The sequence below is a fragment of the Podarcis melisellensis genome (genome assembly GCF_964234715.1).
Source record: "Podarcis melisellensis genome assembly, chromosome: 3".
NCBI classification, from domain to species: domain Eukaryota; kingdom Metazoa; phylum Chordata; class Lepidosauria; order Squamata; family Lacertidae; genus Podarcis; species Podarcis melisellensis.
In genome coordinates this window covers 18,305,275-18,329,374 of record NC_138530.1, presented here as the reverse complement: position 1 = coordinate 18,329,374, position 24,100 = coordinate 18,305,275, and the positions used below count along the sequence as shown (strand labels likewise).

Sequence of the window (24,100 nt, the reverse complement as noted above, 5' to 3'; positions counted from 1 at the left end):
TAGGGCACTCTGATGCTTAATGCAATCACATATTTAATTAAGTGTTTTGTAGAACTGGTCTTGTTTCCATGCTGGCTCCTTCACCATTTTGCCAAGTTTATGTAATCTGCCAGTATAATATCATTGGTGTTTACAATTGTAGCAATAAGGTAAAATATTCCCATTTTTTATTGTTGAGGGGGAGAAGAGAGACTGATACCTTTGTACTCTTTGGCTTGCTGGACTTAACCTACCACTTCTGCATTTGCCGGGGGAGGGGATTCAGATCCCCTTTTTTCAGCTATGGAGCAAGGCAGCTCAGGCTGGCAGCCTAAAGTCTTGTGTAAAACTGCAGCAAAGCGTCCACAAAGTTTTATTGCATGCCACAAAAACTCAAAAAAGCAGCTGTTATCATTCTTTTGAATTTCTTTGTCTGGCTGCTCATGTGATTAAACAAGAAATTGCATTCTGAACTAACAAAGATTTCCAGACAGTTTTCTCCCACATACAACACACTGTAATCAGTCATCCAGCCCTGAGGTTACCCCTGTTTGTATCATACTGGCAAAACAGTTATGCTCTTGTCTTGGCTGCTACCTAAGTTTTCAGGAGCTGTATCAGGTCTCACAACAACACCAAAATACACAGTTGATCCTTAACAGAGCACAGCCTCATCCTGGTCCAGATCAAGTAAAATCTCTACCAGTAACTTTTACTACCATAGTTCATTCACTGCCTACACCAACCTGTGAAACCTGCTTTTCTGGCTCTGTTGGCAAGGCGAAATAGAGTAATACCAGTTGTTCGGGAACACCGGAGGAGATGGTGGGACTCTACTGCTAGAAATGTTTCAGGGAGAAATGCTAAAAGTCAAATACATGAAAGCTAATCAGAGTGCCACCATTAACTCCGTCCACTTGTCCCTGATCAAGATCTCTGGGCACAGTGTATTTTAGGGAGTGCCCTTAAGTAAGTTCCTGATGAAATGAATGAGAACTTTGCAGCACTTTTCCTTCATCAGAAGGCAGAAGATACTCCCAGCCAAAAGGTCTCCTCACTGTGAGCACCAAGAGCCAAAGGTGGGCAATCCCCCCCCAACTGCATGCCAGTGGCTACCCTCACTCACATAAACACGCCAGCTCAGGAGACACTGCTATGTTTTCTTCTTTTTTCTTCTGCCACCTTCAAAACTAATGAGGTTCCCAAACTGGCCGTTACTCCAGGTGTAGCTAAAGCACATGTATTTGCTCATCCCTCCACGTGACCCGGAAGTGTCTTCGGACAGCGCTGGCCCCTGGCCTCTTGAGTGAGATGGGCGCAGAACCCCAGAGTCTGGCAAGACTGGCCCGTACGGGCAGGGGTACCTTTACCTTTACCTCCCCACCCCAAAGAAACACACACACAACCACATTCATTCGGAATTTCAAGCATCAGTGCGAATCATTGAGGCAATCTCAAGGCAGAGAAGCAAAAACCAAAAAAGTTATCAAGAAACAAAGTTTAGTAAGCTCATGTGACCTTGCATATGATTCAGATGCAAAGCAAGCCATTGCCACCTTCTTCCCTCAAGAGCTCCCTGATTTGAGCAACGGCTCCTCCAGTCTCCCAAAGCAGATTAACTAGATTTCCCCCTTAGAAAAAGGCAAGATGGAGGGGAGGGGAAAGATTCCTTCAAGTACTTCCTCTTCTGGTTCAGGTACCTCTTATGCACATTCACTGCCGCTTGCACCCCCACTGGCCACTCCAGCAGCTGAAGACAAAGCGTCCGTGCCTGCTGGAGTCATCTGCGGAATCATTCTCAGCCAGTTTTCTTCACCACATGGATGAAATAGCATGGGCTATACTGCTGGCCCGGGGTGTAAGGCTTGAAGTCCCCCAAGACGCTGTGTTCACACGGGCACTGGAAGGCGTTTTTCAGCAGTTCTGTGAAAGGCTCCAGGCGATGGGGGTAGTAGGAGAGGCGGAACTGGCTGGTGAGGCATAAACACACAAAAGAAATGTTAGCAGCTGTCTGCTCAGCAGCTTCTCACTGAAATCTTGTGTACTACACATTCAGCATCCTCTTGCTTTTTGGTTCCTAAATCTCCTGCTACAGATCTTGGGTGCCACACTTATTCTCTGTGCTGTTTCATCACCAACCTTGAAGCGACTGCAGTAGTGGGCCGTGCAGCCCATTTTATCCCTTTCAGTGATAAGGGATTGCAGTGGGGTGATGGCTCAACCTTGAGAATCGGCGCTCCTTTACTTTTTAAGCTGCAGATAGGGCAAAATCTTCAGCCCAGATGCCAAACTCACCATCCAGGCCACACCAATCACTAGCCCTGCTCCACACCTTTCCAAGTTATTTTGCCTTGCTGAAATACCTGTCTCTTGCTTGCCAGGATGGAAAGAAACTTAAATTTTGCAGCCCACTGTACAAAGGTAGAAGCCACATTTCTTGCTTTGCCTCTGGCCCCACCGCCACTTGGGCTGAAGAAAGTATGATTTATTGCTAAAAATAAAACATGCAAAAATCTCTGCATCCTCCCTAAGCTGGATAAGCTGTACTCTAGGTAAAGGTAAAGGGACCCCTGACCATTAGGGTCCAGTCGCAGATGACTCTGGGGTTGTGGCGCTCATCTCGCTTTACTGACCTTGGGAGCTGGCATATAGCTTCCGGGTCATGGGGCCAGCATGACTAAGCAGTTTCTGGCGAACCAGAGCAGCGCATGGAAACACCGTTTATCTTCCCGCCGGAGCGGTACCTATTTATCTACCTGCACTGTGTGCTTTCGAACTGCTAGGTTAGCAGGAGCAGGGACTGAACAATGGGAGCTCAGCCCATCGCAGGGATTCGAACCGGCAACCTTCTGATTGGCAAGCCCTAGGCTCTGTGGTTTAACCCGCAGCACCACCCGCATCCCATCAAGCTGTACTCTAGCCATGCATATTTGTTGGAACACACGGTATTGCTTTTCCTACGCAAACATCCTTTTATTAACAGAATGTGATTGGGTTTCACCTTTGAATAGGAATGTGAAGGGTTAAACTAGGGGCAGAGGTGCACACGCAGGCATGTTAAACCAGAGGTGAGGGACAGACGCATGTGTGGTTGGCACAAAGGGGTGAAGGCATTTGAAGCACACTTAATGGAACACACTTAGAAACCCTCCTTGTTAGTCAGGAACTGTGACATCTCACAGTTGTAGATTGAACAAGTCTTAGCTCTTTCATACTTTTGAGCTAATTGTGGAAATAGCTGAAGAGCTGCTGGTGTGCCTTGGGGTGTTGCTCAATTTAAGCCGCCACGTGTTCAGGTAAGTGCCTGGATGTGGCTATAATCTCGAGTAATTCCATCTTTCAGAGCCAATTTAAAGGAAGAGAATCTTGTTGGCTGGGAGCTGTTTTTTCAACATGGCTGGATATGGCATGGGTATCTTCTAGTTATAGCCCATTTAATGAATAGCTTGCCTTTTCAGGTAACACCCTTACAAAGCAACATGTAATATATCAAACAATAAAACATTAAACAAAACCAACTGACTTATCTAAAACATGAAGCCAGCAAGTAAAAGCAGAGTTTAAAGTGTATGAAAATCCACCAGTGAGCAGGGCATAAACACCTAAAGGAAGGAAGCTGTGGGTCCACCATTGAAAAGGCCCTGATTCTGATATCTGCCAATCTGATGGTTCTTAGTAGCAGGCCCCAAACGCAGATCAGCCTTGGCTGATCTGGACCCAGACATCTGTTAGCTCCCACCCAACCTTACCAAGTAACTGGATGCTCCCACATTTGCTATTAGGCTGAAGACTCTGGATAGCACATGAGGTCTGAACAGAATATACCTTAGTTCCGGGCTCCCATCATTCCCCTCGGGTGGCACCTGTACTGTATAGTCTAGCGTCACCATGTTCGGTTTGTTGTTCACAAGAAGTACAGATGTAGTGATGTCCTTGGTTAAGTCACTCTAAGACAGAGGTGCGGGGAAAGAGAAAAAATAAACTTCTAGTTTTCATTCCCTTCCTCGCTTGGTGCATTCTTGACTAGTTCATTGTGATTAGCCCAACGCAATCCTAGTCCAGGCTATGCAATTGACACATCTTCCCCATAAAACCCCTCCCTTCTCTCTGTTGTTGATACAGATAAAAAAATACACATCGGAGCTATTCCCATTCTGATTACGAACCCAGGACAGGTGCCGGTCCAAATGCTAGCTCAAACATCCAGAGAACTTCATATTGTCTTTATGAGACTACACCATCTCAGAATGCAGGTGCAATATCTTGTGTCTCCTCCACCTGTAAAATTCACTGTGTGTGCTAACCTAGGCCATTTGGGAAATAACTATGCTAGATGCATTTTCCTCGATGCACTTCCTTTGCCCTGAATTGTCTCTTTTGGGCATGGAGCTGCATTCAAGGTGGGGTGTACAATGCCGAATGGTACCATGTTCTCTGCCTGAATTGATTGCTGGAAGCATGAAAGTCGGAGAAATGGTTTCCTTTTATTAAAAGGGCTACCATCACTACTACAAAGCTTTGGCAAAAGACCTATTTCTAGGAAGTACCTTGTAGTAAATGTTCTTCCCAGGAGGGGCACAGCCTGTTTCGAGGATGTAGTCATAATTACGGTGGTCAATGACAAGGATGCCACCTGGACGCACCATACTGGCAATGTTCTTCAGAGCCTGTTTATGGGCAGCTTGGTCACCTAGGAAAAAGAGACAACTATGAATTAAATTCCTTACTGCAGCTAGAGGGAGATTTTCACATATGCATAAAACCTGAGAGGCCTGGTCATATATTCTCTTCACCGTCAAACTAGAACTATGTTGATTCTGGGTTTTGAGAGCCTCATATAAACCCAGCATTTGAGATCTACCAATGTTGCCCTGCTAAATGTTCCATCTTTTCTGTAGTGTAGACTAGCCTCAAAAAGAAGCAGGGCTTTTTCTGTAGCAGCCCCAAAACAGTATTGGCTTTCATTATTCAACCTTCCTTTTCAGAAGGCAGGTGTAATATCTTCCTTTCTTTTTGCTCTGCCATCATAGTTGGCTGTTTTGTTTTAGAGAGTGTTTTAGTCTCGTTTGCTCATAAGCCTCTTTGCAATATTTATTACTGGAAGTAGGTTGTTGAGCCTTGCTCAAAATGAAGTTGTGAGCCTTGTGAGGCTATAGAAACTCATTAATAATGCCTCTCATTCGGGGGGCTGGAAGAGACCTCAGCTTTTCCTTTCCTGCAACTTCCTGCAGCCTCACGATGGAGGTTGTTAGTCCGATAAAATAGCAGGGCTGAACATAAATCGCAACTTTGAGAAGAGCTCTAATAAAGCATTAAAAGGTAGAATGGGGAGGCAGATTAACTAGTGCCAAGAAATAGATTAGGAGCATAAATCTTGCCTTCAATTAGGGAGTAGCCAGATTCACCTTGTCTCCTCCATCTTGACCGGAACCGGACCTCAAAACAGGAACGAATCTAAGGATATGTACCTGGATTCGCTCATTACCATTCCCTCCTACCCAGGCTTATTGCCCCATTGTCAAAAGCAGATTGCAACCTCAGGGCAGAAAACCTTTTCTCTCTCTCTAGCACCACAGATAGTGCTATATAAATAATAAAAGTATGTGCCTCCTTCATGGCTGGCATGCAGCAAACAACTCCCTCTGTCTGATCTCTTAGAGCTGTTGCAAGGGATCTTGGAAGTTATAAATCTTAAGTAAATGTACAATTTATTGGCACAGACACACCTCTTCTTCACTGGTCTTACACCCAGTCTAGATCAGATTGACGTGTATATGAGATTCCTTAACTGAGGGTTGGGGGAATCTGCAGCCCTCCATATCTAGTTGGACTTCCACTTCCCATCAGCCTCAGTCAGCATAGCCAATGGTCAGGGATGAATAAAAGTGTAGTCCAGCAACATTTGGGTGGTCACAGGCTTCCCACCTGTACTCGCAACCAATCTGAGGTGGATTGCATCCTTGCTCAAATATCAACTTGCTTTCACACATAAAAAGGAGTCCTGTGGCATCACAAGCACTTTATAAGGGATGCTCCTCTGGAAACTGAGACTGTATTGTTTTCCTTCTTGGTGCTCCATTAAATTTTCTGTTTTAACAATTTAAAGTACAGTACTCATTTTTACATCCTTAAGATATCAGTGACTTCCCTTCTTTTTCCATGGTTCATTTTACATATCATAAATTCCTGCATATTCTACAAAAACTACACCATTCAGTATTCCATTATTACACCCATCAAAACTTATTTACACTGTTGGATTTATCTTAATGCTGCCAGCGGTTTCAGCTGCAAAGAGTTATTTCCCATATATTCAATAAACGTTTTCCAATTTTCCCTAAACATATGTTCTTCTTGTTTTCTTATTCTATCTGTTAAGTCTGCAAGCTGCGCATATTCTTTCAGCTTAAGTTGCCATTCTTGTTTGGTTGGGACCTCGCTCGTTTTTCCATTTTGGGGCTAACAAAACACGGGCCATACATAAATAACCGTTTTTGACACCTGGGAATTTCAGTCTGAATTATCCCCAACAGAAAGGACTCTGGGTGTTATTTTGGGGGGGGAAGTACTTTTAAACATTTTTTTCAATTCATTATGGATCACTTCCCAATCGCCCGCCATCTTTCTTAACTATGGGTGGCCTGAGAAAAGGGCTCTGAAGGAAAGTATGCAATAAGAGCCTGGTGGATCAGGCCAATGGCCTGTCCAGTCCAGCATTGTGTTCTCAGAGTGGCCACCCAGAAGCCCGTGGGGAACCAAAGGACCACAGCACAAGAGCCTTCTCCCCTCCTGCGGTTTCCAACAGACACATTAGTGCTCCTGACCATCAAAGGAGAGCTAGAAGCCTCAGTCACTCAACCCTTTCTATAGCACTGGACAATGTTACATGGCCAGGGGCATGTAACCAACCTTACAATACTCACCTTTAAAATCTGGGAGGTGTGCAAAAGAGTTTCCTAAACAGATGACAGCGTCAAAGCCCTTGCCAGGTTTCTCTAGGTCCTGTGACAGGGTGAGCCAGTTCGCCTCCTCGATGACTGTGGAGCAAAAAAAAAAAAGTGCATTGAACACATGGAGGAGAGTTCTACTTTCTCTAGCCAACCCTCTGCCTCCTCACATTTTCTGCACCTGGAGGATTTTACATTCCTCGTGCAGGACAGTGAAAAGTGCCACCTTAAAGGAAAAAGGCACTTAGTTGGGAAGCCTCTTATCTGTTACGAAATACAATGTGCTAAGCATGAAAATAATCCCCAGGTTTCTCTCCCCCTGCAATTTGCTGCTGAGACTCTTTGAAAGTGTGATCAAGGCAGTGTTTCTCAAACTACAACTCCCATCACCCCTAGCTAGCAGACCAGTGGTCAGGGACAGTGGGAGTTGTAGTCCAACAAATTTGAGAAACAATGTATTATGGTGGGGTGTTTTTTTGGCATAGGCATTAACAGCCAAGGATGGAAACCTCCAGCTTCCTCCATCTTGCTGTGGCTATATGAGGTTTGCTATATTCCTTTTACACCTGGATCAGGAAGGTAGAGTATGGAGTCTGTGTACTGGGAATTGTGTTGAGAGACAAACCCACAAGAAGGACTTGCACACAACCGCACTCTCCTCACTTGCAATTCCCAGCTGCAAGTGATCTTCAGGCTTTTCCTGTGTGGCATTCAGATCCTCCCATGGGCTCACAGCACCTACTTTGATATTTCAGCATTTAACCAATTCATACATGCTTTCATTTGCTGCTGTGGTCATAAACAGAATTACTAAACTAGATTAAAGCCAAAGCTTGGGCTTAAAGACCTAGTCTTTCCCCAGGTGCTAATATCGCTTTGCTTCCCACAAACACAGTAGCCAGAACCCAGCGGCTGGGTTACCCATGTCTGTTCTGATGACAAGCCTGCTTGGCATCAGCTGGCAATACCCCAAAATGATGCAACTTGCAGGTGCCATTTAGCCCCAGGTCAATCTGAGTACAGGAAGGAACCTGAAAGCCAGCATCACCTCTAATTACCGTATTTTTCGCTCTATAAGATGCACCAGACCACAAGACGCACCTAGTTTTTAGAGGAGGAAAACAAGAAAAAAAAAATATTCTGAATCCCAGAAGCCACAACAGCAAGAGGGATCACTGTGCAGTGAAAGCAGCAATCCCTCTAGCTGTTCTGGCTTCTGGGATAGCTGCACAGCCTGCATTCGCTCCATAAGACGCACACACATTTCCCCTTACTTTTTAGGAGGGACCAAGTGAGTCTTATAGAGCAAAAAAATACGATAAAAAGAAGATGCATTGAAAACTGAGTTGGGCACTTGTGACCAGCAGGCAAAAGGAAAGGATTCAGACAGCGACATTTCTCTATAGGAAATCTGACAAAAGAGGTTTAAAGACTGTCTCAAGGCAAATCTTAAAAAAGTAGTATAAACACTGACAACTGGGAAACACTGGCCTGCGAGCACTCCAGTTGGAGAACGGCCTTTACCAAAGGTGCCATGGGCTTTGAAGACACTCGAACTCAGGATGCAGGGGAGAAACATGCTAAGAGGAAGGCATGCTTGGCAAATCCACACCGTGATCAACTCCCGCCTGGAAACCAATGTTCCCACTGTGGAAAGATGTGTGGATCCAGAATTGGCCTCCAGTCACTTACGGACTCATTGTTAAAACTGTGCTTATGGAAGACAATCTTACTCGGCTACGAGTGATCGCCAAAGAAGATAGGAAATTTGATTTTAACAGAATTCTGAAGATCACTTACTAGGCTGTTTCAAATCTGTTGTTTCCATGCCAATGCAGAAAAGGCACTAGCTGTAGAACTCAGGAACTCCGGGTTTTAATAATCAAAAAGTAAAAAATGAAGTTCTTAGCCCTTGCAGTTCAGATAATAGTTTGTTGTTGTTTAAAATCTCCAAAATTTGGAGAAATCTCTGAAGATGGAGTGGAGTTCAGTAAGAATTCCAGTGGCACTAAGGCACAGATTCAGTGCCCTGTATATGCAGATCACAGGCCCAAAACAAATTATGGGAATATGCACTATTTGTGCAACTTGCAGTTTGCCAAATTTTGCTTATTTCAGTACAGAATTTATTATTAGTGGTAGTTGTTTACACATACACTCCTAATCACAGAGACAGCATGGACAATTTGAGACACTTGTACATGTAAGCACCAACGTTGAAGTCGATGAATTGATCCAAGAGTCAAACTCTTTTCTTAAGCATCAAGGCAATACTTCTTTGTGAATCAGGTGCTATTTATTCCCCTCTCCCTATATCGTAAATCACACAAAGACCCGACGGTGTTTACATTTCACTGATCGGGTTTCAGAAGGCAGAGATATTTTTCAACCCTGTTTTTCTTTCTAGTGCACATATAATTACACGATATTGTGAAGTCAGGAGGGGCACCATACTCTTATTTCAGGCCAAAGATGGGGCTGAGATGAGCGTCTCCTTGCGCCCTTTGCAGGTAAACAAGCCAGGCAAAGACACAAACACCCGACCACACCAAGTTTAGTCCTGGAAAAGGGATGTGTCAACAAGGAGCTCATTACGGCATTGACATTCTGCCAGTTGCTTCAGCAGCACTGATCATATTTCGGCCTGTATACATAAACTTGCTTGCTAACAAATCCAAGCAGAACTTTCAAGAGATGCTTGAACCCCAATTATTTGAAGTGTTCAAAACTTGACTCCTCAGCTACCCAGGGCAAGAACAACTGGAGGTGTTACTGGCTTGGGCCACAATTCTGATTTACATGTTTTGCATCCTTAGCAAGAAGCTTACAGATAATTAAGACTTAAGTGCAGCAGCATGCATTTTTTTTTTTTTGCCTGTACAAAATTAGCAAACCACAAGCAATAACTAAAATAATACAGCAGTGTTTAGAGCAAACCTGGGATTTATTGTATGATGCAATAAGCAACTAAAGTTTCAGAAGCTCTAGCCTTTTAAGCTGCCAAGGCAAATTTTAATAAATGGGATTGAGAGTTAAAGGTACACATGTTCACTTTGAGGTGATATTTCTTTTCCTGGTGTGTTGCTGCAGAAAATACTCCACTTGTTACAGCCTTTTATTACATTTCTATATCACTTTTATTAAGGTTATTAATAAGGGCATTATTAATCAAATTGCTACCTTGCCTTTCCTCCTAAACCTGTGCCATTCCACATGGAACATACCCGAGAAACCATCTATCAATCGGTTTTAGTGGCAAAGCAAATATGTTTACATGTAACGAAGCAGATGGTAAATCAGCTGTTTTTTAAAATTTAATTTTTTAAAAACTATTTGGTCAATTGCTTGCCTTCGCCAGCGATTACAAGATTTTATTTTGTATGCTCCTCTCCTCGTGCTCTGGGGTCCTATGAGTTAGGGGTAGCTGTGGCCCTTTTTTCCTGGTGGTGACCACCCTGTGGAACACCCTGCCACAAGGTGTCAGGCGTTGTCACTGTTCTGTTCTACACAGCTGCTAAAAATGTGGCTGTCAAAAATTATTACACAGAATGCACACAACACAAAAAGACCTTCAGGTGGTCATTTTTCAGCTCTACTATTATAGGTGTATTATGATGTTTTCATTTTGATGTCTGCTTGGAAACTTTGCAACTGGGGTACTGCTATTTTGCATTAACATTTCAATCTAATGATAGGTTGGGATGGGGAATGATAGATACTTCAACACTGCAGCGATGCTTGGTTTTGTCAGTCGCCTTGAGCTTCTTTTGAAAAGTAGGCGGGATGCAAGATTTTTAATAAAAATAGGTAAAATACCCCAATGGTCGAAAGCGTCCTCTTTTCGGCGGTTCCATCTCTCCTTCAAGGCATATTTTAGCATCTTGTCACTCGCATCCACACTAGTGACCCTGAATCCTTCCTCAACAAGCATGATGGAGTCCACACTGCGTGAGATAAAAGTATTCAGGTATTTGGATTAAACAATTCCCCAAGTAAACTCAGAACAGCAGTTCCCTGGATTGCTATCTAGTAGTGAGAGCAGATCATAAAATCACAGAGTTGTAGGAAGGGACCACAAGGGTCATCTAGCTCAACCCGCTGCAATGCTGCAGGAATCTTTTCCCCAACCCGGACTCAAACCCATGGCCCTGAGATTAAGTGTCTCATGCTCTACCAACTGTGCCCCTACATCCGTGCTTGGTATTCACAGTGGGGAGGAGTCCCAGTCAGATGAGAAATAATCACTCCAGAATACTTAAAATTACCAAAAAGAATAGCTTTCATTTTTAAGAGCCTGCCTGGTCAAATGATCACAGGCAGTTAAGATGTGTTTAAATTCCCCACCGGGAGAGATACGGGTGGCAAGGCCTGCCTTTTAAACAACGGAAGGAGAAAGCCAGAAAGGGGGATACTGTAAACTGCCCTGTGATCCTCAAATGGAGAGCGGTATACAAATTTACTAAGTAAATAAATGAAGGAGAAGAAGAGAGCTGAGGCAAGGAGCATGAGAATCGGTCACAGCACATTAAAAAGCGCAGGCAGGGCCGGATCCTAGGCTACTGCACTTGTGAGGCCCCTCCCAATCCCCCAGCCTCATGACTAGAATAAAATGTTATAAACAAAATTGAGTGAAACCAATTTTGTGATGGATATTTAAAATTCTGCAGTTCACAATTTCTCCTCTAAAGGACATCAGAAAACTTCATCAAAATTTGTTTGCCTACGTTTGTCACTTTCAATGTGCGCCCCCCCCCCCCCGTCTACAACCGTGGCCCTTAATTCATTTTTTTAAAAATTCTTTTGAGTCTTTAAAAACAACTCTCTCCAAAGCAGTTAGTGACCATAAAGCTATAAAATAACCGCAATATTGTTTCCACATTAGGAAAGGCCATCTGAATTTTTTCCTTGTATATAATTTGATAAAAGTCTGTATGAGACAGAGAGTGCTGTGCTGTAAGGCTATGGCTTTATCTCATGTACAGGTGAAAGTGCAAAGTTTAAGTTTCAGGTCAATATCTTCTGGGTATGCTTCCATCAACAATTGCTGAATTTCTTGCTTAGATGCTATCAGAATAGCAAGAATGGAAAACAATTGTGCAGTATCACGGTACACAGCACTTCTTTTTAACTTGGCTTCAATCTAATATATGCATCTAATATAGGAATAAAGGATTTTATCCTAAACTTACCTCTTGAAGAAAGTGCATCTAAGGCCCTAGGCTTCAGCCTACTTAGCCTATACATAAATCCCCACTGACAGGGTGTCATATTCCTAAGCGGGAGGGGGCGCCTCTCCTACAACAAAGCGGAGGGGGGGCTTTCTATCATTTAAAGCACACGCGATGCGTTTGAAGCGCAAGCCTTCAAAGAATCCTGGGAAGTGGTGGTTTGTTAGAGGGCGCTGGGAATTATAGTTTGGGGATTGTAGTTCTCAGGATTCTTGGGTGCGGGGTGTCGAGCCATGTGCTTTCAATGGGGTGGGGAGGGGAGGTCCTGATCAGCGTGCGTGGATCCGGATTAGAGCACCCTGAGACACACACCCCCCCCCTGGGGAGAAGGGAGCCCAGGCCTTCAAGCTGGGTCATGATCCAGCACCCAGCACAACCACCTCCTCCTCCTGCTGCTGCCGTGTGACTCACCCGGTGCCGCAGGCCACGTCGAGCACCGTGTTGCAGCGCTGGGCGCGCAGCAGCGACACCAGCCAGTTCTTGTACTCGGCGGTGCGACTCCGCGTGTCGCCTATGTAGAGCTGCCAGACCCGCGCCGCGCGGCCGTCGGCGTACTGGTCCGGCAGCCCCTCGGCCGCCACGCCCAGGGAGCGGGTCCGGTAGATGCTGTCCACCATGGCGAGCGCACAGAGGCTCCTGCGGGCGCCCACGGACGGAAAGGAGAGCGCGCGCGCCTGACTGCTTCTGCTGCTGCTTCTGCTACTCCTGCAGCCGCGTCTGGGCAGCTGCGCGCAACAACAAGCCCCGGCAGCCAGCCCAGCAGGGGCAGCCCCGGCACCGCCCCTTCGACCCTGCAGCTCGCCAATCAAATGCCGCAGCGCCGGGCACACCCCCTGCCGGGCCCCGCCTCTCTCCTCCCCCCACCTCTTGCGTGTGCGCCGCCCCCCAGTCTACTGTTTCCAAGCCGGAGGGCGGCAGCTCAGCGGCTCGTGTTGCTTTGTCACCTGCGCCCTTTGCGCACCTGCTCGAGGAAGCCCTATAAAGTATGTGTATGTGTGCAGGGGTGTCCACTTGAATAAAATATAGGGGGACAGGTAAGACCCGCTGGGCCCCCTCAAATATTTAATCGGGAGTGGGACCGGGTTCCCTAGGAGTTGGATGTGTGCGCGTAGATCACAGTTTTTAAGAAATGCAGCCAAGATCGAAAACAGGAGGCGGCCAATGAACGTATTTGCAGGGGGGGGGACAGAATAAAATTGTAGAGTTGGGAGGGACGCTGAGGAATGCCTAGTTCAAGCCCTTGCAAAACTGGAATATGCAGCTGTTCCATATGGGCATGGAGCCTGCAACCTTGGTGTTATCAGCAACACGCTCTAACCAACGAAGCTATCCAGGTTTCATTGGTTTTTGTCATGTATTTTGTGTGTTTAACTTCTGTTCTTATGCTGTGAACCACGCTGGGATCTGCGGGTGAAGGGATGTATACAAATTAAATAAATAATTTATTTCTCATTATGTATTTATGTATTCATTTCATAAGATTTCCATGTCGCTTGTTTCCGAAACAATAAAATTACTGCTTATTGCTTATTTAGCCATACAGCAACTGTGCTAAAAACAAATTAACTCATACAACTTTTCTAAATTTCCCAGGGAAGGTAGACTCAGTAAGAATGCATTCAGCAGGGGCCAAAAAGAATACAGTGAAGGCACCTGCCGGATTTCACTAGGGAGGGAGTTCCAAAGTGCCGTTGATCTGAAAGTAAAGCCAAAAGTGGGGTCCACCTTCTTTTCTTGACATTGGTTTGAACAGCCATTGTATCCTTTGTTCAATTAACTTACTGAGATCTAGTCCAAAATCAGAACAAGGGGATAAGATTGTGCTGTCTCTGCCTACTGCAAATTGGTCTGAGATTGGAAATGAGCCCCTTTCATCACAAACAGATGCATTCCCATCCCTTTATTTCACAAATCTCCCACCTGCACAGCTTCCTGTGTTTCTTGTTTCTGAGGTGTCACAGGCCTCCTTTGTGTTTTGTATTTTTAAATACACAGAGATCACACAGAATATAGCCTGCATACAATTACTAATGACACTAGAAGTCAATTTACATTTATAGTCCATGTGAGTATGTCATGCGGTAGCAGTTGCTAAAAAAATAATAATGACAAGGGTTGCCTGATTCCTTTCGTTTCCAGACCTGCCTCGCTTATTTTTTGTTTTCCTTTCATGTCGCTAAAGACCTGCTCAGTTCTGTTTCTCTTCTGTGGCTTTGGTTCTGGGAAGAGAACGCTTGAGGAACTGGAGAAACCAAAAGGAAAGAAAAGAAAAATATTAGCATTGAGGGAGTGGAGTGCCTTTGAATTATAGGAATACGAATCAGAACTGAAACAAGTTGAATAGGGAGGTTATGCAAAACACCAGCTCAGAGAGTCCTGTTGATGAAGTCTAACAAATTTATTATGGCTTAAGTTTCCATGGACAATAGATAAGATAGATTCATTAAGTGTTATCTGGATTTGCAGGTACATATATGCCTGGTTGGGTAGAGGTGGGGATTGTAAGAAATGAGGTAAGAGAGAAATGGAACACAAGAAAGTACAGACAGTGATTTCTGATGGCAGATATCCCGGCACTGATAAGCCGATTAATATATACAATAAGCTAAGAATCCTTTGTCCCAGTTTGGTATACAAGTGATAGCACTGGGACTCTGAGAGTATTGTAGTTTAATGCTTTTACGTGGCAGCCTCCTTTTGAAGTTCCTTTGCTCCAGGATGGATGCTTGAAAGTTATTTAAACCTTAAAGGGGCAAAGCATATTCCTACATCAGCAAGTTGCCTCCCATGTTAAGATCTCTGAAATAAAATGTGTGTTAATGACAGGAGTCTAGCAATGGGGGTAAAGGTGCTTGTTGGAGTGGCACTTGCCCCCTTCCCCCCCCCTCTCCATCCATTATTGTAGTTCTATGGTTCCCAGAATTATTTGGGGAGCAGCCACAGGCTTTAAATGTGTGGTATGTACACAGCCTGAGTTGTCAGAATTGGCATCTGGGCCTGCCATAGGAGCTGTTCCCCCTGCCCATATACAGTGGTACCTCGGATTAAGTACTTAATTCGTTCCGGAGGTCTGGACTTAACCTGAAGCTGTTCTTAACCTGAAGCACCACTTTAGCTAATGGGGCCTCCTGCTGCTGCCGTGCCACTGGAGCACAATTTCTGTTCTCATCCTGAAGCAAAGTTCTTCACCTGAGGCACTATTATGGGTTAGTGGAGTCTGTAACCTGAAGCGTATGTAACCCGAGGTATCACTGTATCTGCTAAAAGGATCTGTCGCTGGTGGTTAGCAACTGTTTTAGGTTTGGGGTGCTGTCTGTCAGCTTAGCAACAAAGGGCTATGGGAGGCAAATGTTGTAATCCAGAAGGCACTGTAATAGTAATAGTAATAGTAACAGTAATAATAGTAATTTATTATTTGTACCCCGCCCATCTGACTGGGTTTCCCCAGCCACTCTGGGTGGCGACTTCCAACAAAGATTAAAAACACATTAAAATGTCACACATTAAAAACTTCCCAGAACAGGGCTGCCTTCAGATGTCTTCTAAATGTCAGGTAGATGTTTATCTCTTTGACATCTCTGCCTGGTTCCCTGTAACCTCACTTCTCGCAATGAGGGAACCGCCAGAAGACTCTCAGCGCTGGATCTCAGTGTCCGGGCGGGATGATGGGGGTGGAGACGCTCCTTCAGGTATACAGGACCAAGGCCATTTAGGGCTTAAAAGGTCAACACCAACACTTTGAATTGTGCTTGGAAATGTACTGGGAGCCAATGTAGGTCTTTCAGGACCGGTGTTATATGGTCTTGGCGGCCGTCACCAGTCTAGCTGCTGCATTCTGGATTAGTTGTAGTTTCTGGGTCACCTTCAAAGGTAGCCCCACGTAGAGCGCACTGTCGATCATTAGACCACTGCTGATACATTTGAGTGGTTTCATCTGGGAAATGTGAGTGCCAAGCAAGCGGTGTTCTATTATGTTCTCTCTTTCAGGCCTGTCCTGTAGCAGCTTATTCCTGGGCACCAGCCTGGCCTTGCCAAACTTTCTTTTCACTTGGGCAAGTATTGTAGCTTGAAGGCCGCCTGCTGTAAAAGCCCTGAGGTGTGAATCCTGTCCTAGGAATCTGAACAGCTACAGCTGTTTTGTAGATAGTGGAGGTTGTTCCATTTGGGCAAATGGTACATTGCCCCACTAACCTCACTCTGCCTCCAGCCAGCCACCCTGTGCCTTCCCTTCCTTCTTTCTCACAACTAAGTCAATGGTTTTGGTCCTTTTGGCCTCCCTGCGATCTTAATGTGCATTAGAAGGCCGCCACTGACCATAGACAATGGATTTTGTGATGCTTCTGGGCGGAACCATGTAAGTATGCATCGTGCCCAATGGGTTTCCTATATAAATGTTTACACATATAAATTCTCACACGTACATTCCATATTTTATTTCTGTACACCTTGTTTGGGTATCCCTTGAATGCAATGTGCTTTACAGATTCTGCAGTGAAACAAATCGAGGGGTGCCAATATGCCCATTGTTTGCCCTCTCTCTTTGGCAGTCTTTAAGGAGCTGGCAAAACATTTGTCAAGCATATATGGTTGCGGCCGCCGAGACCATATAACACCAGTCTTGAAAGACCTACACTGGCTCCCAGTATGTTTCTGAGCACAATTCAAAATGTTGGTGCTGACCTCTAAAGCCCTAAACGGCCTCAGTCCAGTATACCTGAAGGAGCGTCTGCACCTCCATTGTTCTGTCCGGACACTGAGGTCCAGCTCCGAGGGCCTTCTGCCGGTTCCCTCACTGAGAGAAGCCAAGTTTCAGGGAACCAGGCAGAGGGCCTTCTCGGTAGTGGCACCCGCCCTGTGGAACGCCCTCCCACCCGATGTCAAAGAGAAAAACAACTACCAAACTTTTAGAAGACATCTGAAGGCAGCCCTGTTTAGGGAAGCTTTTAATGTTTAATAGGTTATTGTATTTTAGTGTTTTGTTGGAAGCCGCCCAGAGTGGCTGGGGAGGCCCAGCCAGATGGGTGGGGTATAAATAATAAATATTATATAAATTATTATGGAAGATGGGCACAATAGGAGGATGGCTGGGTAATATGCACGTTGCTTTTCACTGTCAAGGCTGCATCCAGATGACAGTTTCTACTAGTGGCTGCAGCGGCAAAGCCCGTGTCTTGCAAGGTTCCATATTACAATCGCCATTGTCAACTGCACCAGCCCTGACGATGCTACCAATTTGTTGGGCTGGAAAGCACGTGTGCCTTTGAAGGCACCAAATCCACGCACTTGACATTTGCAGAAACCCTCTTCCTGGAAGCAGCTTTTTCAAAAAAAAAAGGTGCTCATTCAAAACTGGTTAATGCATGATGTGATCCCTGTTTGCTTCAAGCGCACACAACCAATATGGAGGTAGAATCCACCTGGCCTTGACCCCTCTCTCAAGCTGATGCCCGTACAGCTCCCGCTGCCTTAGAGACCAGGGCCCTCTTCCAGCTTTGAGAGGGTCAACCTTTGCTCGTTTGGCAGCAACATTTTGTTTAATATTTGAATGGGGGGGGGGATCAAGGTGAACCTGCATCATCAAGGAAGAGGCAAGAGTTGGCAAGAATCGGGAAAGAGATGACAAAACCACCGATGTGAAACGAAGTGTGTTGTTTATTTAACAAAAGCAACTGGGCAAAAATGTGTTGTGAAACCCAGCGGCCGCTATTTAAACAGCGGCAATGTTTGCTGCCGGCACAACCCTACCAGTTTCCAATGAGAAAAAGAAGATACATTGGCTGTAGAGATGTCCTGAGAGGTGGTTTGGGGGGGGGATGATTGAGGAGGGATAGACCTCGTGCTTTTTGTATCAAAAAGGTCCCAGGTTCAATCCCTGGTAAATCCAGATTTAAAAAATAAAATAAGGCTCACATGGTAGGTGATGGAAGATCTGCTGTGATGAAAGATTAACAAGGGGTTAGATGTATGGAAGTGAGAGCTGGACCATAAAGAAGGCTGATCGCCGAAGAATGGATGCTTCTGAATTATGGTGCTGGAGGAGACTCTGGAGAGTCCCATGGACTGCAAGAAGATCAAACCTATCCATTCTGAAGGAAATCAGCCCTGAGTGCTCACTGGAAGGACGGATCCTGAAGCTGAGGCTCCAATACTTTGGCCACCTCATGAGAAGAGAAGACTCCCTGGAAAAGACCCTGATGTTGGGAAAGATTGAGAGCACAAGGAGAAGGGGACGACAGAGGACGAGATGGTTGGACAGTGTTCTCAAAGCTACCAGCATGAGTTTGGCCCAACTGCGGGAGGCAGTGGAAGAGAGGAGTGCCTGGCGTGCTCTGGCCCATGGGGTCACGAACAGTCGGACACGACTAAACGACTAAACAACAACAGATCGGTGTGGGGAAGCTTAAACCCAGGGGTCAGGTCTAGACAGGCCTCTTAATATAGCTCTTAGGAACACCCTGTCCCCAGACCACATAACTCACTGCCTTTCTACTGCACCCTTGTTGACTGGTTTTGCCTGATTAGAAGGTACCCTTGAACTTTGTTAATGCTTTTTTACTTGCCTGGACAGAGGAGTGTGTGTGTGTGTGTGTGTGTATAAAAGTGAATGTACAAAGGTAACCTTTACCCTTGCTGCTCCGCCTCCACTCTTGCCTCTGGCTCCGCCCACCACAGGTTGCCCAGAAGGGAGTACTGCAAAACGTTGCACGGCCAAGCAGTTCCACGTGGTGTGATGCAGCTTCCTGTGAAATCAAACCTTGATCACAAGTGCAATGGCTTCTCTATTATATGCACCGCTTGAGAGGGCAGGGTATGTATAACAACCCTTTGAGCTTGGTGTTGGTTTTTGGTTGCAGAGCCAAGAATTGAATAATAAGTGAAACCTAAAGTATATTCAACCACCAACAGGGTCTCTGATTCACCTCACTGAAATCAGAGGTCAAGTTCTAGGGCTCCTGTATTTGAGATTACGGCACCTGCGGCTTTTTCTTCTTCTTACCCCTGTGACATTTGCTGGGGGGGAAAGAAAGACAGGCTTCTGTCAATGGGATATAGCTTAAAATCGTTATAATGGCATTATTTTCACCTAAAGGCAATTTTCATATATATATTATTTTAAAAAATCAGAGTTAGCCACATGTCATTAACATAACTGTCATGAACACCAAATAATAGTGTTAACAATTCCACGTGGATAATGCTGACTTTTTGATAATAAATATGAAAACCATCCTTATAAACTTTGAAAGTTGTTCAGTTATAATGACTGTTTCCTCAAATCTACCATGGTTTAATATATTGGGATGTTTACTGGCTCTTCAATTTAATTGGATTTGACAGGATTTGTGCCATGTTCTGCCTACAGTCTCAGTGTAATGCTGGTGGTCAACAAAAGAGGTTTACAGACTCTCTCAAGGCAAATCTTAAAAAATGTAGTATAAACACCAACGACTGGGAAACACTGGCCTGCGAGTGCTCCAGTTGGATAACAGCCTTTAACAAAGGTGTCATGGGCTTTGAAGACACTTGAACCCAGGACGCAAGGGAGAAACGTGCTAGGAGGAAGGCACGCTTGGCAAATCCACACAGTGATCAATTCCAGCCCGGAAACCCATGTCCCCACTGTGGAAGGACGTGTGGATCCAGAATTGGCCTCCACAGTCACTTACGGACTCATTGTTAAAACCGTGTTTATGGAAGACAATCTTACTCGGCTACGAGTGGTCGCCAAAGAAGAAGAACAGACTCAGCTTGGCAGGGTGCACATGCCTGCTTCTGTTGCACCTGATATGGTGACTTTGTCTGGAATTGTACAAAGATTGTTATTTTTAAAACATTTTTTCAGCTATTCGTTGGGAAATATTGATTAAAAAATTAAAAGTTCTCACCGAAGGGGCATTCAGAAACAAGGTGGTCATCAAATAATCCGAGCATTGCATAAAAAGCTTCCAGAAGCTATATATATCTGCATCTATATATAAATATAATAACAGATCAAAGCAGATTTGAGCAATTCAGAAGGCGTTTCCACCGCACAAAGCTTCCTGTTTCAAACTGATCCCACATTTGTTTTCACATAAAGTATAATCTGCGACAAACAGCTTTCGCAAGCAAAAGACGTGTCTGTGAGTCAAGTAGCAAAAAGTCTCACAACCATATTGAAAAAATAAATGTACTTAGTATGAAGTCATTTTACATGACACCACCTGACTAGCTGGAAATGCCCACTGAATGACACAGCTGCAAATCTGGCATCAAGAGATGTAGAATATTACGTAGCTCTTCTGGGAGTGTGTTGTTTTTATTTAACTGAACAAAAAGACCAGGAAGAGAAACTACTGCAGGGAGAGCCAAACTAGGTGACATTATGAGATTCCAATTTACTCTGTGGATGTTAATCATGAAGGCATAGGTTTCTGTTGCTGGGCACAGAATGTTTGTATTTTGCTTAACATGTCACACAAGTCTTGACTTTTGGTGCACTGGGAGAGCAGCCTGTTTCTTGCTCCACATTCCTGCCTCTCTGGTCAAGACAGCATCTGCTCTCGCTCTTCTCTATCTGGTTTCATACCAACCCTCATTCACAGGCTATTTGTCCATTGGACACTGGGATGGGGGAGCGTTTTCCAGCCCCAAACCCCCATCGCCTTCTGGGCAAGCTTGGCCGGCTTGCTCCTGCAAGCGATCTAATTCAGGCACACAGGTGGTTACAGCAGCCCGTTACTGTACAGAAATCTTTCGCTTGGCGTGAGTGAGAAGCCATCAGCTGCTTTTTAGACTCAACCTCAAAAATGCTTCTTGCTTTTGCAGATACAGAGGAAAACCTTAGAATGACCCCAACAAAGAGCTCCTAAAACTGTGACAAGCCAAGATACGGGAATTTATATGAATGGAGACATTTGCCTTTCAGCAGTTGAACACCAGAAGACACATTTTTAGAGCTACAATTCCCCTGATTGATAAAATAGGGGGAGGGGGTTCAACCACCAAGAGACTCTGAATAGCCACCATATTCTTATACTAATTTATACACAAAGCATGATGTACTCCTAACATTGAGCGGGAGGGAGAGTACTTTACCTTTCCCCCCAATGGTTTGAGAAAATGGTGCTTTGATCATTCCCTCGTGTTTTCGTGTGTTTGAATGCCATATGTTGGCTTACTAGCAGTACATGTGACAAGGATCCAGTGGTCTTGGTGGACTACAAGCTTAACATGAGTCAACAGTGTGATGCAGAAGCAAAAAAAACTAATGCTATTCTAAGCTGCATCAACAGAAGTATAGTGTCCATATCAATGGAAGTAAAAGGTAAAGGGACACAGGTGGCGCTGAGGTCTATACCACTGAGCCTCTTGAGCTTGTCAACTGGAAGGTCAGCAGTTCGAATCCACTCGACGGTGGTGAGCTCCCGTTGCACTGCCCCAGCTTCTGCCAACCTAGCAGTTCGAAAGCATGCCAGTGCAAGTAGATAAGTAGGTATCCTTGCGGTGGGAAGGTAAACAGCATTTCTGTGCGCTCCGATTTCTGTTAGTGTTCCGTTGCACCAAAAGAGGTTTAGTCATGCTGGCCACGTGACCCGGAAAGCTGTCTGTGGACAAATGCTGGCACCCTCGGCCTGAAAGCGAGATGAGCGCTGCACCCCTAAGTCGCCTTTGACTGGATTTAACCATCCAGGGGTCCTTTACTTTTACATTTTTACCATGAATGCTTTAGCTGAGATTCCTGCATTGCAAGGGGTGGGACTAGATGACCCTTGGTCTTTTCCAAGTCTATGAATAAAGAGGTTGAAAATGACCCTAAGAACAGTCAGCTAGATCTTGGCAATGGCTCATTTGATGATTTGTAACAGCGTCCTGTTCTCTGAGTGGCCAACCAAATGCCTGCAGAAAACCCACTAGGAGGAGCAGAGCAAAAGAGCATTCTCCCCTCTAAGGTTTCCACTAATTGGTATGATAATCCATCTGGTTGTGATAAACGCTGTTATTTAACCTTCAGAAGCTGTGCCTGAGTTTGCTTCTCTGCCCCCTCTTCCCTCCCCATCTCTTTTCCCTTACGTGTCATGTCTTATCAATTGCAAGCCTGCCGGCAGGGACTCTCTTATCTTAAATGCATCTGCCACAGCTGCAACTAAACATGTCTCTCCTGTATCGGTCTTTACAGCCACAGAAGACACTGTAACTCTCCAATGGCTTGGTTTCACCCCTGATGGCACACTCCTCCACTGTCTTTTGGAACGAGACAGACGCCAGCCGAAGGAAAATACAGCAAACATTTCGAACACATTTGGTCGCTTGTATTGAACATCTGTTGGAGTTTCTCAAGAGGATAGTTTTAACCTCTTGCCAAAAGAGAAAAGGAGGGCTAACTGGGTCTCCTTGGAGAAGATAATCTACAGCCTGGGAACCAAGGTCTTACCCTTAGCAACACCAAGGCTATAGTGTAGGGCTTGCATTTCTGATCTCACTAGACCATCTGTTGCTTATTCCATAAATGGTTTTGCTTCCTTTCCTTCCACTTGCGCTGGCTGCCAGAATGCCAGGGACAGAGGCAGGTGCCACAATGGGCATACGCAGGTGCTGAACCTTGCATGCGCAGTCAGGCATCTCTTTTTGCAAGCACCACACCTGCAAGGAGTTTATCACAGGAAGATTTTCACCCCCAAATATACACAACACACTCACTGGAAATAAAGAACACAGAATGAGTTTCTGCCTTGATTTCCAAACGCCTTTGGAGAGCGAGACAGATGAGATAATTCAGAGAACAAAGCGTATATGGGGTTAACCTCTCCAGCTACCTTGGAATTGAAGAGGTTGACCTATAATAATAATAATTTTATTTATACCCCGCCCTCCCTGGCCAGAGCTGGGCTCAGGGCGGCTAACACCAATAAAATTACAATAAAAATATAATGGGGGGGGGGAGGGGACACACAATTTAAAATACAGGTTAAAATGCAATTTAAAATGCAGCTGCATCTTAAAAGTAGCCCATGGATCAAAACTGCACGGGGAGGGAAAACATAAGGGTCAGACTGAGTCCAAACTAAACGCCAGGTGGAACAGCTCTGTCTTGCAGGCCCTGCGGAAAGATGTCAAGTCCCACAGGGCCCTAGTCTCTTGTGACAGAGCGTTCTACCAAGTTGGGGCCAGTACTGAAAAGACCCTGGCCCTAGTTCAGAAAGTTGGCTGATTTTAACAACGAATTCCTGTATCCCTCCTTACGAAAGGGCACATGGATTTGTTTTACATTAATATGATTAGAGTTATTTGCTGGATTGCCGTGTTATGTTTTGAAGTGATTATTTGCCACCATAACGATGTGTTGGTTTCCTTTTTTGTCGTTCTTTTTGTAGTCACTTAGAGCATTGCATATATCAAAAAGCAGCATACAAATCTAAATAAAGAAATAATAAACATTAGAGGACTTTAAAAAAAAACCCCAGACTGCTCCATCCTGCCTCTGATCCATAGCTGGTAGGTGGCATGGGACTCACATTATGTCATAAATGTGACTGCAATTATAAAAACTTGCAGTTTCTAAAACATATAGGAAATAGATGAGAAAAAAGAATAAATAGTTAACTGGGATACGCAGGGAAAAAGAAAGAGAACAAATTTATGGAACCGCAGAAGGAGAGGGAGGGAAGTGGGAGATTTAAGATATAAGAATTCTTTTCTTTTCTTTTGCTGAAATGTTTATTTGTTATAATTAAAAACCATGAATAGAACTTTAAAAAAGAACTGTGACTGCAAAATTCAGCACCTTGTATGTCCAAAAGCCGTAATCATACACTTCTGCAATAAAGGTAAAGGTACCCCTGATCATTAGGTCCAGTCGGGGCCGACTCTGGGGTTGCGGCGCTCATCTCGCTTTATTGGCCGAGGGAGCCGGCATACAGCTTCTGGGTCATGTGGCCAGCATGACTAAGCTGCTTCTGGCGAACC

The 24,100-nt window shown here is 44.9% G+C and overlaps 1 protein-coding gene across 1 annotated transcript; it reads right to left on the bottom strand.

Annotated features, from left to right (window-relative positions):
* Nucleotides 1-1,462: 1,462 nt before the first annotated feature.
* On the bottom strand, nucleotides 1,463-12,819 carry LOC309365848 (glycine N-methyltransferase-like). The gene is made up of 6 exons (XM_081904383.1): nucleotides 12,566-12,819; nucleotides 10,743-10,870; nucleotides 6,903-7,016; nucleotides 4,527-4,669; nucleotides 3,805-3,926; nucleotides 1,463-1,949 (listed from the first exon to the last, which is right to left on the bottom strand). The coding sequence occupies exons 1-6, from the start codon at nucleotides 12,769-12,771 to the stop codon at nucleotides 1,778-1,780; spliced, it is 885 nt and encodes a 294-aa protein (XP_081760509.1). The 5' UTR covers nucleotides 12,772-12,819; the 3' UTR covers nucleotides 1,463-1,777.
* Between the last annotated feature and the right edge of the window lie 11,281 nt (nucleotides 12,820-24,100).